Source organism: Pelecanus crispus, chromosome 12, assembly GCF_030463565.1.
Source record: "Pelecanus crispus isolate bPelCri1 chromosome 12, bPelCri1.pri, whole genome shotgun sequence".
In the NCBI taxonomy this organism is placed as follows: Eukaryota; Metazoa; Chordata; class Aves; order Pelecaniformes; family Pelecanidae; genus Pelecanus; species Pelecanus crispus.
The window spans coordinates 15,706,296-15,721,093 of record NC_134654.1 but is presented as its reverse complement, the minus strand read 5'-3'; the positions used below and the strand labels follow the sequence as shown (position 1 = coordinate 15,721,093).

The 14,798-nt window shown below is 45.1% G+C and overlaps 1 protein-coding gene across 3 annotated transcripts in view; it reads right to left on the bottom strand.

Annotated features, from left to right (window-relative positions):
- MAP2K4 (mitogen-activated protein kinase kinase 4) overlaps window positions 1–14,798 on the bottom strand; it is a 101,329-nt gene that overhangs the window by 32,499 nt on the left and 54,032 nt on the right. For all 3 annotated transcript variants that reach the window (XM_075719466.1, XM_075719467.1, XM_075719469.1), the window contains one exon: window positions 4,581–4,700. In XM_075719466.1, the coding sequence (XP_075575581.1) occupies window positions 4,581–4,700 (120 nt within the window). The remainder of the gene's footprint in view (window positions 1–4,580; window positions 4,701–14,798) is intronic.

Below are 14,798 nucleotides of genomic sequence, written 5' to 3'. Positions count from 1 at the left end.
CTGGGAAGACCTTATTGTGGTGTTTCAGTATATAAAGGAGGCTTATAAGAAACATGGAGAGAGACTTTCTACCAGGGCCTGTAGTGACAGGACAAGGGGCAATGGCTTTAAACTGAGAGAAGGTAGATTTAGGTTGGACATAAGGAAGAAATGTTTTACAAAGAGGGTGGTGAGACACTGGAACAGGTTGCCCACAGAAGTTGTGGATGCCCAATGATTGGAAATGTTCAAGGTCAGGTTGGATGGGGCTTTGAGCAACCTGATCTAGTGAAAGATGTCCCTTCCCATGGCAGGGGTGTTGGACTCAATGATCTTCGAAGGTCCCTTCCAACCCAAACCAATCTGTGATTCAATGATTTTATGATTCATCAGCCACCGAATCCCTTCTGTAGCCAGGAGTATAGCCAGGGGTATAACTACTCCTTCTGGACCTTCCTCCAGGCCTTTCTCTTTCTGATTCTCTTCATTCTCCATCCTTTACTAGATGCAACTTTCTTCTCTCTTCTGTTAAGTAGTCATGCTATGGACATGAAAACCATTTCACTTTACAACATCAGTGCTTAGGGATTCTTTCTGTTATAGAAAAAACAGGTTGATGTTTTCTACCTAGGATCATTAAAGAACCAAGTAATAGAGCAGCCCACTCAACAGCTGCACTAACAGAATGAAGGATGCTGTGACATCAAGGTCACAGCTTCATCGACGAGAGCAGAAGCAGACAGAGCGCTGTCCCATGGAGGACCTGACTCCAGCACGTGCTCCATCTGGTACCAGTGCAATGAAGTCCCTTACTCCATGCAAAGGCTGAAATGCTGTCTTCTACTTTTTCAGCTTTGTTCTTGTTTCATTAAACAGGCAATTTAATCTCATATAACAGGTGCCAATAAACTCAAGCAAAGTCCTGTACCCAGCAATCAACTTGTAGTCTTTGCATTGTTACGCATTACATTACATACACAGACATGCGTAATAACAGAAGGACATCCCATATGACTAAAAAACAAGAAGCAAATAATATGTGTTCAGATGCTGCCTGCTGAGGGACAGGCAGGACCAGTTCTCAGAGAAGACTTTCCCTATCTGAAAATGCTTGCCGAACAAGTCAGACAGAATACAACTAGGAAAAATATTTGTGTAGTATTTTTTGCCTTTCCAAATCAAACTTTTCATACTCATGGAGGCTGCACAGTAACTTGTCTGTTTACAGTTACTTTCTGAATTGCAAGCTGGGATACTAGTCTGTCTTCAAAATAAGTCCTTGAACAGTTTTGTCCAATTTGGTTTAGTACTCCCACTCCCCAAACTGTCAGGATCCAAGAGGTTAGCTCTGGTTCTCCGTACCAAGAGCTCACTCTTCCAGAAAGGCTACTTGCCTTTCAAAACAGCCCAGCGGCACTGCTGCTGTTCCTGAAGCTGCTATAGTCTTGTCAATCATCTGATTGTTAAGCTGTCTACTCAATGTTTAAGCTCCTCTAAGAGGCTCAAATTGAAGTCTTTCACCTTTTAGGAGCAGACAGAAGAGGAATTCCCATCTGTAGCTCCATCCACCCCTGGAGAATCTGAATCCTGGCTCAGAGCAGGTGGTCCCAAGAGGCTTTTGGAACTTATTTCCTTACTTTTCACCTTGAAATGCTGGAACAAAGAGCTCTGTTTATACCTATTTTGCTGTAGAGCTTCTTGAGAGGTTCAGTCTTTAGCAACGTCCCATGTACTCTTACACTCCAGAGGATGGTGCAGCAGTGACCTGGATCATTCACAGTTATTTGGGAACAGATCTGCTAAGCAGGGTGCGGGGGTGAGACAGGTTCAAACACATTGGTGAAATTCTTATTTTCACTTTCTGTGCTTCTCTGCTGTCATAGCTTTAAAAGATGTAATTAATATTAGAACATGTAATTAATACGACAAGCCAGAAAACCTTATCCAAGCATACCAGCTCATCCTGTGTACCTTTGACGTATGTGACTTGGAACATCACCTTGGCAGTAAGGGACTGAGGAGAGGAGAAGGTAGCTTTCATCTCAGAAGCAAATACCACTGATGCTGAGGGTGGGGGAAAAGGGGATCCCAGGGACCAACACAATATAACCCAGAGTGACCTTACTGAAACCTCTCCCAGATGGAGCACTCAAGGAGCCCTGCCTGGCTGCAAAGGGACAGGATTTTTGGACAAGACAAAGGGTGCAGTAGAAGCCAGGCTGACATTTGGGTGCTGATCAAGTTAGGTTTTTATACTATTTATGTACTTACACTTACATCCTGGGATATGCCTAGAGCTCCAGAGGAGTGACAGGCTCATACAGCTCTGAACATGTTGCTCATCAGCATCTGGCAAGATACTGTCTTACCCAGAGACTTTTCTTTAAAACAGCTGACAGCCTTATCATTTGTATTTCAACAAAGCTGGAAATATTCAGCCAAGTCTGAGGGTGGTAGGAGCTTGTACTGTGTGAACATGGACAATGCCTCCTGGCCCAAAATGGCTCCGTGTTTAAACAGATAAGAAAAAGCAGAGCATGGGAAAAGGAAGGATTATTATCCTTATTTTAGAGTCTGAGATTTAAAGCCAGAGGAGTGACTTGGCAGAATTACAGAGGCAGACTCTCTAGAAGCAGGAATTGAATATTCAGTCCCAGTTTTGGGCTTTAACTACAACATTGACCTTCTTTCTCTAAGAGTTTCCCAGTAAATCCCCAAAAGACTCTGCACAGGCTGCTATGCCTGATAATATGCAAAGAGGACTAGGTCTCTATTTTCCTTCTTCCCTTGAGTAGGTGTACTGGATTTGTGCTGAATTAGCAGAAAACAGGCAAGGCTACAAGTCTACCACCCTACACTGTGCCAGCTTCAGTACCAGAGCAACTACAGGAGGAGGAATAATCAACACCTGCAGGAGAGCTGCAGGAGCTGCTGCTTTCTGGAGGAAGAGGATGCAGTAGTCAGCTTTTGATATTTTGATATTCATCTTCTCCAAAGCTCTTGTTCTTGCAAATAGACCAAACATTTGCAATTCTGTGCTGCTCACCAGTGCTATATTCCTCTTCTTGTGCCTGTACTGAACAGGCTCAGCTCAGACTGAGGACTGGCCTCCAACCATGGCACAAGACTATCCAGGCTGCATAGAGAAGGCCAGCTTCCCAACTGTTTTTACTGGTCATTCGAAGCTAGATAGCAATGGGAGTGCCTGGGCAAAGCACAAGGAGATAGAAGGATACCTTCTGTGGCCCTGCAGCATAACATCTACTTTAAATTACAGTAAGTAGATGGTAAAACAGTCACAAATGTGCACTGATTAACATCATATTCCTGGCCATGAACAGCTAAAGTATGTCAGGATTAACTGTGGTCAGCTGACATAGCTTTCAATGCTCTAATTCTGTTCTTCACTTGGAAGCACTCATAGAAACATCTCATTGAATAACCCACTGCACAACACACACATATATATTGCTCCTTTCAAGAACAGTCATGCAATTTGGTCTCTGGCCCAAAAGGACAGAGTAGAACCAAAAAAGATGCAAAGAACAGCAAGAAAGATGATCAAAGGTCTGGAAGGGGTTCCATGTATGACACAGGCTGGCACTTACCAGGCTCAGTAAGACATGACAGAGGGGGAATATGGCAACTGTCCATAAAATCCTCAGCAGCCTGGAGAGGATGGATGAAGATCAATTGTTTACTGCCTCTTCAAATACAAAAACTAGGGGAAGCACTAGAGGCATCACTCAAAACAGCAGGATGAAAATTCAAAGTGAATCAATGTGATGGGCCTTCAAACGAGGGGTGGACAACCAAGGGAAGTGCCTCTCAGGAAGCACCATGGATGCAAAAAATGTACATGTATTTAAGGGGAAACGGAACACTTTCGTGGAAAAGAAATCCAGTAGGAATCACTCAGCACAAAGACAGTACATCTAGCTCAGAAGACACTCAGCTGCATACAACTGAAGGCTATGGCGAAGTATCACACACACTTCTGCAAGCAGATCCTGTGAGCAATTGCCAGAGACAGAACACCCCACTAGGAGTTTTGGTCTAACCCAGCATGGTTGCCCTTATGTATCTGCAGGTACAAACCACTTCAAGGCAGGTGCATGTCAATCTGGGCTTTGACACAGCCTGGATACGTACATACATACATACATCAGATAACCTTATAGGGAGCTGTGACTACTATCACAGCAGCCACCTTCATTACAGGGATACAGGTCCTCCACATGGTTGGCTCTCACAACCACTGCCATAAACCACATTTGCATCCAAGCACTGTGCCACAGAGCTGCACCCAGCTCAGCAGCATACACTCTGCATGGGGGAGCCACAGACCCAGAGCTCATCAAGAGAGAAAAAAAGCAGGAAAGAAGGAGACTGAAATATGCAGAGAGACATAACAATGACTGGGAATAGCATGTTTGTGCTCAGCAGTACACAGGCTTGGTTAAATAGCTCTCTACTTTTAATCAAGGGTAAGAAACCTAACATAAATTAACTTTTCCTTATTGCAAGTTGGAAACTGCTAAGAAACAAAAAAAAGTAAAAACCAAACTCTGCTATGAATGAAGCAAGTTTGGGGTGCCCACCTCTCTGAAGAGTGCGCCATAAAACTGAACAATATACGGACAGTCACTGCTTCGCATTACTACATCAAGGTCCATCAGAAGCTGCTTCTGTTCTTTTTCATCCACTGTCGACCGAATTCTCTGAAAGAGGAAGAGTGGCAAAGACTTTATCACTTACATGCCATTACTATATCCTCAGACCCACTTCTGGAGACACATGCCAGGGACCCCAAAACCAAGGCTGAGCAGGCAATCCCCAAGGCATGCTCAAACACACTCTAGAGAATTAAGCTGTACTCTCAAATAAGAAATATAACTGAAAACCCCTAAAGCCATTTAATTCAGACTATAAAATCCCCGGCCCTCTCATGAGTATCAACATTTTCAGAGGAAATGTCAGAATGAAATTAAAGAGCAGAGATTTCATTGGAAACTACAGCAAAACAATATATTCAGGCTTTCATTTCAAAACAAATTCCCACACAGTTCTTAGCCATGCTGGATGGGGCTCGAAGGCTGTTTTGAAAATTAACGAAGGAACATTATGTTTAAAATTTCCAAGACAAGCACAGAAGACAAAAAGGCTCCTTCCACCATGCCTCCACCATGGCTGGCACAGTGAAAAGGGACCATCACATAACTGAGCGAACACATTGCTCTGGTAATGCTAATGGTGGGCAACAGTCCCTTGAGCTCTTCTCATAAAACTAACCATTCTTTACGTAGTACTGGCCTAGGGAACATTAACACTATATAAAAGATATTTATATATATATATATAAAAAAATGTATATTACTATTTGTATATAAAGATATATATGTATACACACACTATATATATACACTATATATGAAGAAAAGTCTGATTTGGGCTTGAAAGAACAACACAAGTTTGAAAAGAAAAAACTGTACATGTTCAGACATGAAGCTTGTTAAATGAAGGATGGAGAAGACCATCCACAGTTTTTCATGTGATTTTACAGACATATTTAACATCTTGCATTAATTAATGCACTCCCTGAACCACAGGTGAGGAAAATTGTGATCCTGAAGGTGTGACTCATGTTGAAAAATCATTAAAAAAAAAACAAGAAAAAAAATATTTGGTGAGAAGTCCAAAGCAACAGAGGTAGCCTGGACCCTCCTTGAGGAGAAAAACTACTTGGCTATCCAAGAAAGAAAAATTATTTAAGGTTATGGGAAAATCTGCAAGAAACCAGCACTCACTCCCACCAACACTACTGCCTTGTGAGCAACTGCTGGTGGCATCAAGACCACACACGTTATCAAGCACAAGGCTAAGAATATGAAGGTACTTTCAAGGTTGGCCATTCATATTGCACCATTTGAGAAACAGTGCATGATTATGTACCTTAAGACTATTTTGTGATGACCCGCACAAAATGAGGACAGTATTGACACTCTAATTTTCCTTACCTTTAGTGTATCCTGATATTTTGGTAATTCACCATTCATTCTTAATGTTCTAGTAGCTCTAGTTTGGCCTAGACCGGTAATTGTCATGTTCGTATTGCCCTTTTCCCTCCCAGTGAATTCTAGAGTACTTGGGAAAACTGTCAAGAGACTTGCCCAGCATACCCACAGTCTGTAACGTCCACACCCTGCAATGCCACTGAGTGGGTGGGATTTTGTAGTTGTAAACAGAGCAAGAAGATGGCTCAACAGACTAGTCGTGAAACTAAAAATCTTCACCTCTAGGTCACTGGTTCAAGTCTGTTTCACAGAAGTTCAGTCACATCACTGAAGAAAGGCTGACAAGTTTTATTATTTCTTTGTCTTATGTCTACACCATATAAACCTTTACAACCCCCTGCTGAGATATCAAAGGCTGAGCAGATTGAATGTCACTTTCTAGGTGGCATACCATCAGCACCACGTGAAATGATAACGCCATTGCTCTGACCCTGATAGAAGACGATGGATGTCAAAGCCACCATGGCAGGACCTATGAGGAACAGTTTAGTCTCTCACTGAGATGCTACCCACTCCTCTGAGAAGTTCGCCTCTTTGGTGAGGCGCTTTTTTCCATACTGTAACTCACATCTTCCTTCTGTGCCAACTCCACCTCTCTCTGTCTCCAAAAAGCCTCTTTCCTGGTCACCTGGAGTCTCCCAGCCCCACTCTGCATTCTCCCTGCATCTGCACAATCCTGTCACAGCCATCCCTGCAGCATGCTCCTCAAACTCCACAACTTCCCCTGAAAGCATCTCCTCCCACCTCTGACACTTCCTTCTCTGCTGTTACTTCTCCAACTCTGGAAAGCACGTGAAATGCATGTTGTATGGAGGAGGCAATTTTAAAGGCACCCCAGAACAACACTGAACCCAAAGATGCCTCCTTTTCCCAAACACAATCTCCCCAGGAAGAAAGAGAAAGGGCAGGCAGAGGACCCAGAGGATGGACAGTAGGTTGGCTATAATGCAGAGCATCCAGGCAGACACAGGAGCCAAAGGACACCTTGAGAAGCCAGCATGGAGTCCCCAACAAACACTGCTTCAGGGAGTGAAGGTAAGGACATGATGCAAGACTGGGAGGTCTCATTACAAGAGTGCTGGAATTACAGAATCATAGAATGCTTTGGGTTGGAAGGGACCTTTAGAGATCATCTAGCCCAACCCCCCTGCACTGAGCAGGGACATGTTTACCTAGATCAGGTTGCTCAGAGCCCCATCAAACCTCACCTTGAATGTTTCTGGAGACTGGAGGCTGGCAAATTCAAGAGGAGGGGAAAACTATCAGGGACAGCATGCAGCACAGTGCTGAGCTGGGGTCAGCCCAGGCTGGAAAAGGTGGCTTTGTTTAGCTGGAGCACACCAGGGAGCCTGCGGCATGCCAGTGGTCCCAACTGACCAGCTAAGGGACAAGCATTCACTAGCAAAACAAGGAAGAAACAGCAAACAGTGACTGAAGTCAACAGCAGCCACTACACAAGTAACACGTGAGCTGCAATGACGATCTGCTACCTAACTCCAAGGCAGAGTGCAAAACACTACAACAGCTCCCACAGACAGACTCCCCCAAGAACATGGGAGATGGCAGGGAAGGAAGACACAAAGTGAGGCAGCAGCCTGAAGGCACCGCTTAAGACAGGGATGTACAGGTCTGACGTCACTTCAGGTCTTACATCTCAGCCTACATGTAGTCACTGACATGGCCAAACAAGCCAGGTAAGGAGAAAGTGGGTTTTGTAGTAGAGGCTTATGGGAAGTCTTGTTTTTAACAGTGCCTTGTTGGCCTCAAACTTAAACTGCATCAAAATCATAGAGTCATAGAATCATAGAATCGTTTAGGTTGGAAAAGACCTTTAAGATCATCCAGTCCAACCATTAACCTACACTACCAAGTCCACACTAAACCAATCAAGGGTAGACTAGACTAAACCATGTCCCAAAGTGCCACATCTACCCATTTTTTGAACACTTCCAGGGATGGTGACTCCACCACCTCTCTGGGCAGCCTGTTCCAATGCTTGACTACCCCTTCCGTGAAGAAATTTTTCCTAATATCCAACCTAAACCTCCAGAAGAAAATTCTCCAGCCCTTTTAATACAAACCCAGGTTAGGACAAAGCTTTCTGGTATCAGGAACAAGAGTTCTGAAAGCTATGCCCTGGGCAGCATAAACAGCAAAAGGATAAGCTATGCTGTAGATTGGGCCACTCTCAAAGCCAGACAGATCCCAGAAACCAGACCCAAAACAGAAGAGATACAAGCCAGCCCCAATATACACATGAAAAGATTCAGGTGCAGTGGGTAGCAACCAGTTAAAAAAAGAAAAGGAAAGAAAAGAAAAGAAAAAAGAAAAAAAAAGCTCTAAACACCAAACTGAAAAATAGCTCCTTGTCAAAAGTCAACACAGTGCTGTCCTGCGTACAGGGTTCACACGTGTCCTCAGCAGAAAGCACAGCACAGCAGTGCTTGACAGTGTCACCAGAGGGCTGGTGCTCCCTGGGGATGGCAGGGACAGAGGGCACCAAACCAGCAGGAAAAAGGGGGTTTGCCCACTCACTGCCAAGGACAAGAGTATTTACCTACCCATCCGAAACACATTTACTCCTGACAGAAGTACGTCAGGTCTTCCACTTCACAACCAGTTTCCCACCTCCTTCCTATAATAAGGTTCTCACTCTTTCTCACCATTTCCTTTTAGCCCTTACCCATTCACTCATTTTCCAGTGTACTACCAGCAGGGCTTGGAGCACTGGTTTCCCCAACTCTCAGCCAGCTATCCAAACAGATGAGTGAAAGAGAAAATTCTGCACAATAAACCATAAGGAGTCAACCTGGGTGAGGGTACCTAACTGTGCGAAGAATGGAAATGATGATTTGCAATAAAGCCAGCTTGCAAAATGCCCCAAGACTTCTCTTCAGAAGCCATACAGGAAATCGGAAGGACAGAGAAACTTGCCCCTTGACTGAGCTTAATACACTAAAGCATCATTTTGGTGGGCTTTCATGGGCTATCAGGCATCCAGGTAAGGATGGAGGTATAAATAAATGCTGAATTTCTGCTCTCAGGGATACCTGATATTTCGCAATCTATTTCAACTGTGAGACTGCCATCAGAGAAAACCTGTGAAAGCCAAAGACATGAACATCTGTTTTAAAGCTATGGATGAGACAGTAAGCACTGACTACAAGGCAAAATGATGTGAAAGAAGCACTGTGCTCTGAACAAGAAATTGCTCCACAGCCTACTGGCGTCTCCAGGAAGAACAGGGATCTTTTATGGACACCTCATAGGTTTGACATCCTGCTGAATTTTATGTATCTCTAAACAGTGCCTTAGCCAGCTTCTCCGATTACCCAATTGATCTTGAAATTTCTTCTCATTTTCTTAGGACAAGTTTAGAGTAGAAGTGGTGGAAGACCACCTGTAGTCTGGTCAAAAATACTGCTAGACTAAAGAGAAAACAAGAAACCAACAACAATATCTGAGGACATTGGTTGGAACTGGAGACTAGACTACGCAATATTGCAGAGTGGGACTAAATCAGCTAGGCTGATTTATCCAGTAGATATCAGAAGATACGGAAAATTCTGGTATATGGCTGAAAATCACTATGTCTTTTGGAGTGAAGGAAAACCGAACACAAGGATTGTGGACAAAAATGCCCTCTCCCCAGCTGGTTTACTCTCCTAGGTGTAACTATTTCTGACAGAAAAATAATTAAATTAAAAAGAGGTGCAAGACATTTCCATGGGGCCACAAAACACCTGAAGGTCAGCTGAAGCACAAACCACTCTACTCACCTCTTGATGCTGTATTTTTCAGCCAGTGAACTGGCTGAAAAGAAATTGGCAGAAGCTGCTAATACTGAACCACAAATGTCGGAGGCACTCCCTGCTGTGGAGCAGAAAGGGCCTGCCCAGCCCCCTGGGGCTAGGGGTGCTAAAGGGGAGAGGAGTGGGAGGGGAGGGCTCCTGCCAGCCTCCTGCGGGCTCAGAACACCACTGCCATGCTCAGGCTCCTGACCCACACAGGTGCTACCTAACAGATTAAAGGTTGGCTGTTTTAAATATTCACTTATTTACCTTGTGAACTCTTCAAACAAGAAACTTTCCTAGCCTTCAAGAGGCCTTTTTAAGTACGCTGGCTAATAAAACTCACACCAGGTACACTATTTAAGTAAAAGCAGAGCGTCCCGCTCCAACAGGGAGAACGCTCCCCAGCTTTCATTCCAGTTTGGGCTTTTTTTCATTTATGTATTTTTATACCAGTTTGAAAAAAACAAGTATGCCAAAGATCTTTAAAGGGTCTTTAAAGACCCTTTTTTGTGTGAACTATCACAAACACCAGAGGAAAACCCCAGGACAGAAAGAAACCTCCCAGCTGCTGGATGAGCTTCCCAAGAAAACCATTTGACCCAAATAAAATGGGGCTTCTCTATGGTTCCTCCAATGTGCCAAAGACAGTCCTGTTCCTTGAATTTGTAGTACCGTCATGAAACAAGATGCACAACTCCCAGAGCAGCTGGGACAACAACACGTAGTGATGCTGGAGGGCAAAGACAAAATAGAGTTGGAGAACAGTACATACTGTGAAACCTCTGGCATAAAACCAGGAGTGACGGCAGTGGAGCGGGTCCTGAGAATGGACCAGGGCTCTCTGCAGAGCAAAGAAGCCCAGGAGATTATTCACAAGTCACTTATGAACTGCCACAGACTGGGCAAAAACAGACTAAAGAGAAAATAAGAAACCAGAAACAAAGTCAAAGGATACTGGGTAAAATTGGAAGCCGGACCAGGCAATATCACAGAGAGCTGGTGCTGCAGGCAAATGCTGGCCAGGGCAGGTCGTCTTCAAGGAAAATGAGGACCCCAGAACAGAAGCATGCCAAGGAGGTGAGGAGTTAATGTACAAACCAGCCTTGCAATCGTGAATTTGCAGAGACAGAGCTTGCACTGGACAAAATTGGCCTGTTCTCTTTCCCACCTGGTAGAGTCTTGACTTTATATGCCAATAAATCCTCAAGAAAATGAATAGGGTTTTTTTTCAGTGAGAGGAAAACCGCAATGCCAGCTGACCCAGAGCAAACAGGGACTTTGCATCTCTAGGAAGATCGGAGAGAAGAAGGGACATAATGAATAAGAGGATTGTCTTTCATTAAGATTTGGAAAACATAACACAACATTTTCCAGGGGCAAATATGAGGAAGGTTTGAATACAAATCCTCTGAGTTGGATTCCTCTTTCCTTTATCCTCTTCCCCTCTTCCTGATGGCTCTAGGAAGAGGCTCCCTAGGGCAGAACAGGTAAGGGATGCAAAAGCATCGCAGCAAAGATGGCAACTGTCTGCCTCCAAAACCAACCTGCTGCAGTTGGCAGCCTCACAGGCATAAGGTCCCTGCTCCTGCAGCTACTCCAGCCTGTTCCTGAAGAGGCATATAATGTCTTACGTCTTTTTATTATTTAAATAGGTATTCATAGAGGCACAGAATGACAAAGGCTGAAGGAGAGGAAGGAGCAGGACTGGGGACAACATCATCTGAGCCTCTCCACAGCAATGCTCTGCCAGCCAAAGCTTTGCTGGAGTGGTTTCATGCCAGCAACACGACAAGGCTCATTTTCCTCCTTCACCGTTGATGCTCAAGCACAGATGAAAGCTTTCTGACTCATTCAGGGGCCTGGCAGCCCTGCCCATGTGAGTAGCTAGACACCCTCATTACCTCATTAAAGGTGCCAGGATTACATCTGCCAGGATCCATACATTGGCTGATGAGGCCAAAAAGCATAAAAGGGAAAAATAAAAGAAAGTGGTGCCTCCACCTGCAGATGTCAAGTTATTTCGGCGATATTTCAGCACTCAGGAATTATTTTCCTGCAGTGGTAAGAAATATAGACAGGAAGCATAGCAAAAAGGCTGTGCTGAGGGAACTCAGGGTGCTCTGTGGCACTGGTGAAAGCAGAAGGCTAAGCTAAACCACACTTCAAGGAACCAAAGACTGTTCCTTGTGCAAAGGCATGACAGGCTAGAAAAAGCCAGAGGAAGGAGCTGGAAATGGGATTTGAGGGTACACTCCAGCAGCTGCATCTGTGCAGGCTGAGAGGTGCGCAGCATGAGTGCCCAGAGGCACCAGGCTGCCTTAGCACAGCAGGTGCTGGGATCCACCAGAGGAAGACTCCATCACGGGGGAAGAGCAAGGTTTCACCCACTCTTTACAATGTAACTGCAGCACACTTGCAGAGCAAAGAGGATTTGAATCTGTCTGCGACAGAAGGGGCTGACAAGCCACAAGGGATGCAGCCTGTAGCTGCAAACAAGACTTGGCCCTTTCAGAAGTGGGGTAGGAAGATCCCTGCCTGTGCTGGAAATTTGCAGCAGTGGTAGTGGAAATTTGGGTACTGGTGGAGAAGGATGGAGAAGCAGCCGGGGGAGGCCCCCATACCAATTTTCCCTCCATCTAATTAGCAGCTTCTGGAGTCATCTCTGTGTTTCATTCATCAGTACAGAACAGACAACAACTTTTGGCTAGTGACCTCCATAAACCTACTGGCTACTGCTGAATGTCCTTCCAAGGATGATTTGCCTGCTGCGCTGATGTTGCTCTTGGGAAGCACAGGACAGGGACAGCAGCATCACCAAGTAACCAGAAACACTGGCTCCTCAATCCAGCTAGTTGCAGGGCAGCATTCCTGATGCCCTGCACACAGCATGGTGCCACACCACAGAGTTGCAAGCAGGTGTCATTGAGATCATAGCCAAGACCTCAAATTACTAGACTGACATGTTTTCTTCTCAAACCACCATCCCCCTTCTAAATCTCCTCAACCTTCTCTTACAGAAGGGCATTATGCTAAATGAGAAGAAAACGAGTTCCTGCCTGTGGAGCAAGGAGAGACAGTGGAGAGCAGCTGGTTTCCCTGAATGCAGGTGGGGAGCTGGGGCTTCAGAAGGCAACAGCTCTGCAAGCTGTCAGGACACCACAGGCTTGAGGGAGACAAGAGACAGCCCCAAACACGGATGGCCCACAGGGCAGATTTAGACAGAGCAGGAGCAGGAAGATTAATGCACAACCTCGGCTGCCTGAAAAGAAACAGCAATCTGAGAAAGAAAAGGCTGAGTAGTTTGGGATGAATTAGTTGCTAGTCCAAGCTCAGTCCTGTCCTGAAACCTAACCTCAAATAACTGCACCATGCAAGCTGTGGAATAGTTGCTGCTGCCTTGGAGACCTCGCTTACTGTTCCACCCGCAGGTCTTCCTTTGCTCAATTTCATGTTTTATCCCCACTGGGACAAACAGAACAGACCCTTGCAACTGATATTTTAGAAATGATGCAGTTGCCCAGACCCTCCAACCTTCCTTCTCCTGCAGGCCTAGCCATGCCTGCCCAAGGGCCCTTTTCTCTTTTCAGAGTAAAGGTGGCATCATCCCAGCCCACAACTTTGACAGTTCAAAGTTTAGACACTGTACACATTAGGTTTCATTGTTTAAAAGTGAGCCCCCAAGCCCAGCACCCCCCTGGGGCTCAGACCATCTCTCTTCCCTTGGGAAAGCCAGCTCAACAGACTGTGCAATGTAACTTCCAACTGCACATGCTTCAAGAGCATGGCATTGGTGACTTCTGCCTCTCACATGGGAGCTGTACCTGCATCACAGACCCTTGACGCTGACAAGATTATCCTACGATACTGAACATCCCTTGTGCAAACACAAGTCTGGGACAACAGAGTTTCTGTGCTAGCAGACACATCTCCTTCTCAGTGACGTTAGCTAATTCAGCAAATCACTCTTCTTGGCACAGCTGTACCTGCTGCAGAGCTTCATATAACAAAGCCACTCAGCTATAGGTATACCTTTTTCTTACCCATGACTATGATTATAGTAAAAAAACTATAGTTACTCAGGTCACACACCTTAGGTTTGAGAAGCTGGGAGTGCCCAGGCATCGCTTCACTACATCAGTGGTTTTCAACCTGTCCTCTGCAAACTCCATCTACAAGTTCCACCAAAGGCACCTAAGAGAAACAAGCCTTTAGCTACAGGCACCCTCTAGCTCCACTGCAGACTTTTAGGGATTCAAAACCAGGTTGAAACACCACTGCATGGTGATTCAAAACACTGAGACCTGGCCACTGATCCCACCACTGTAAGGAAGTCAATATTTACTGGAGAAAATCAAAGGATGGTGGATACTCCAGTAACACACACTACAAAACAAGTATGAAATACATTCACAGCAGCTACAGCTGGGGCCGAGACATGTCTACCCAGCACACGACACCAGCAAGAGTAAACATTTCCAGACCAGATCAAGGAATATTCAAAGAAGACAGAGAGAGTTGGAAAAGAAAGCAACACAGACTCCTACACAGCTCACTTTTATTCTTTCGTGGGAGCCATGGGAGAACTTACAGTTGATATCATCAAAAGAGTTAAAAGACTGATGTCATTAGCTAGCAGCAAGCAAAGGGGGGGGGAGAGAGAGAGAGAGAAGGAATGGCTACTGCCCACCTCACCCAGCTTGATGGACAAGCAGCTCCTCATAGATGCCCAGTGAGCAGCACTGCTGCGGCAAGACGAAGATTACTCTATATTGCTCACCTAGGGAATGAGGTTGCATATTGTTTGTGGTTTTAAGGTGAGGTTTTGGGTAGCATAAGGTACAAAATGGACAGTCCAGAAAACTGCTATGCTTTCCATCTCCAGAGAAGGTCCAGCATAGTAAGCACAAAGCAAAGACACTCCATCATACATTAGCAAGAGCAAAACGTTCCC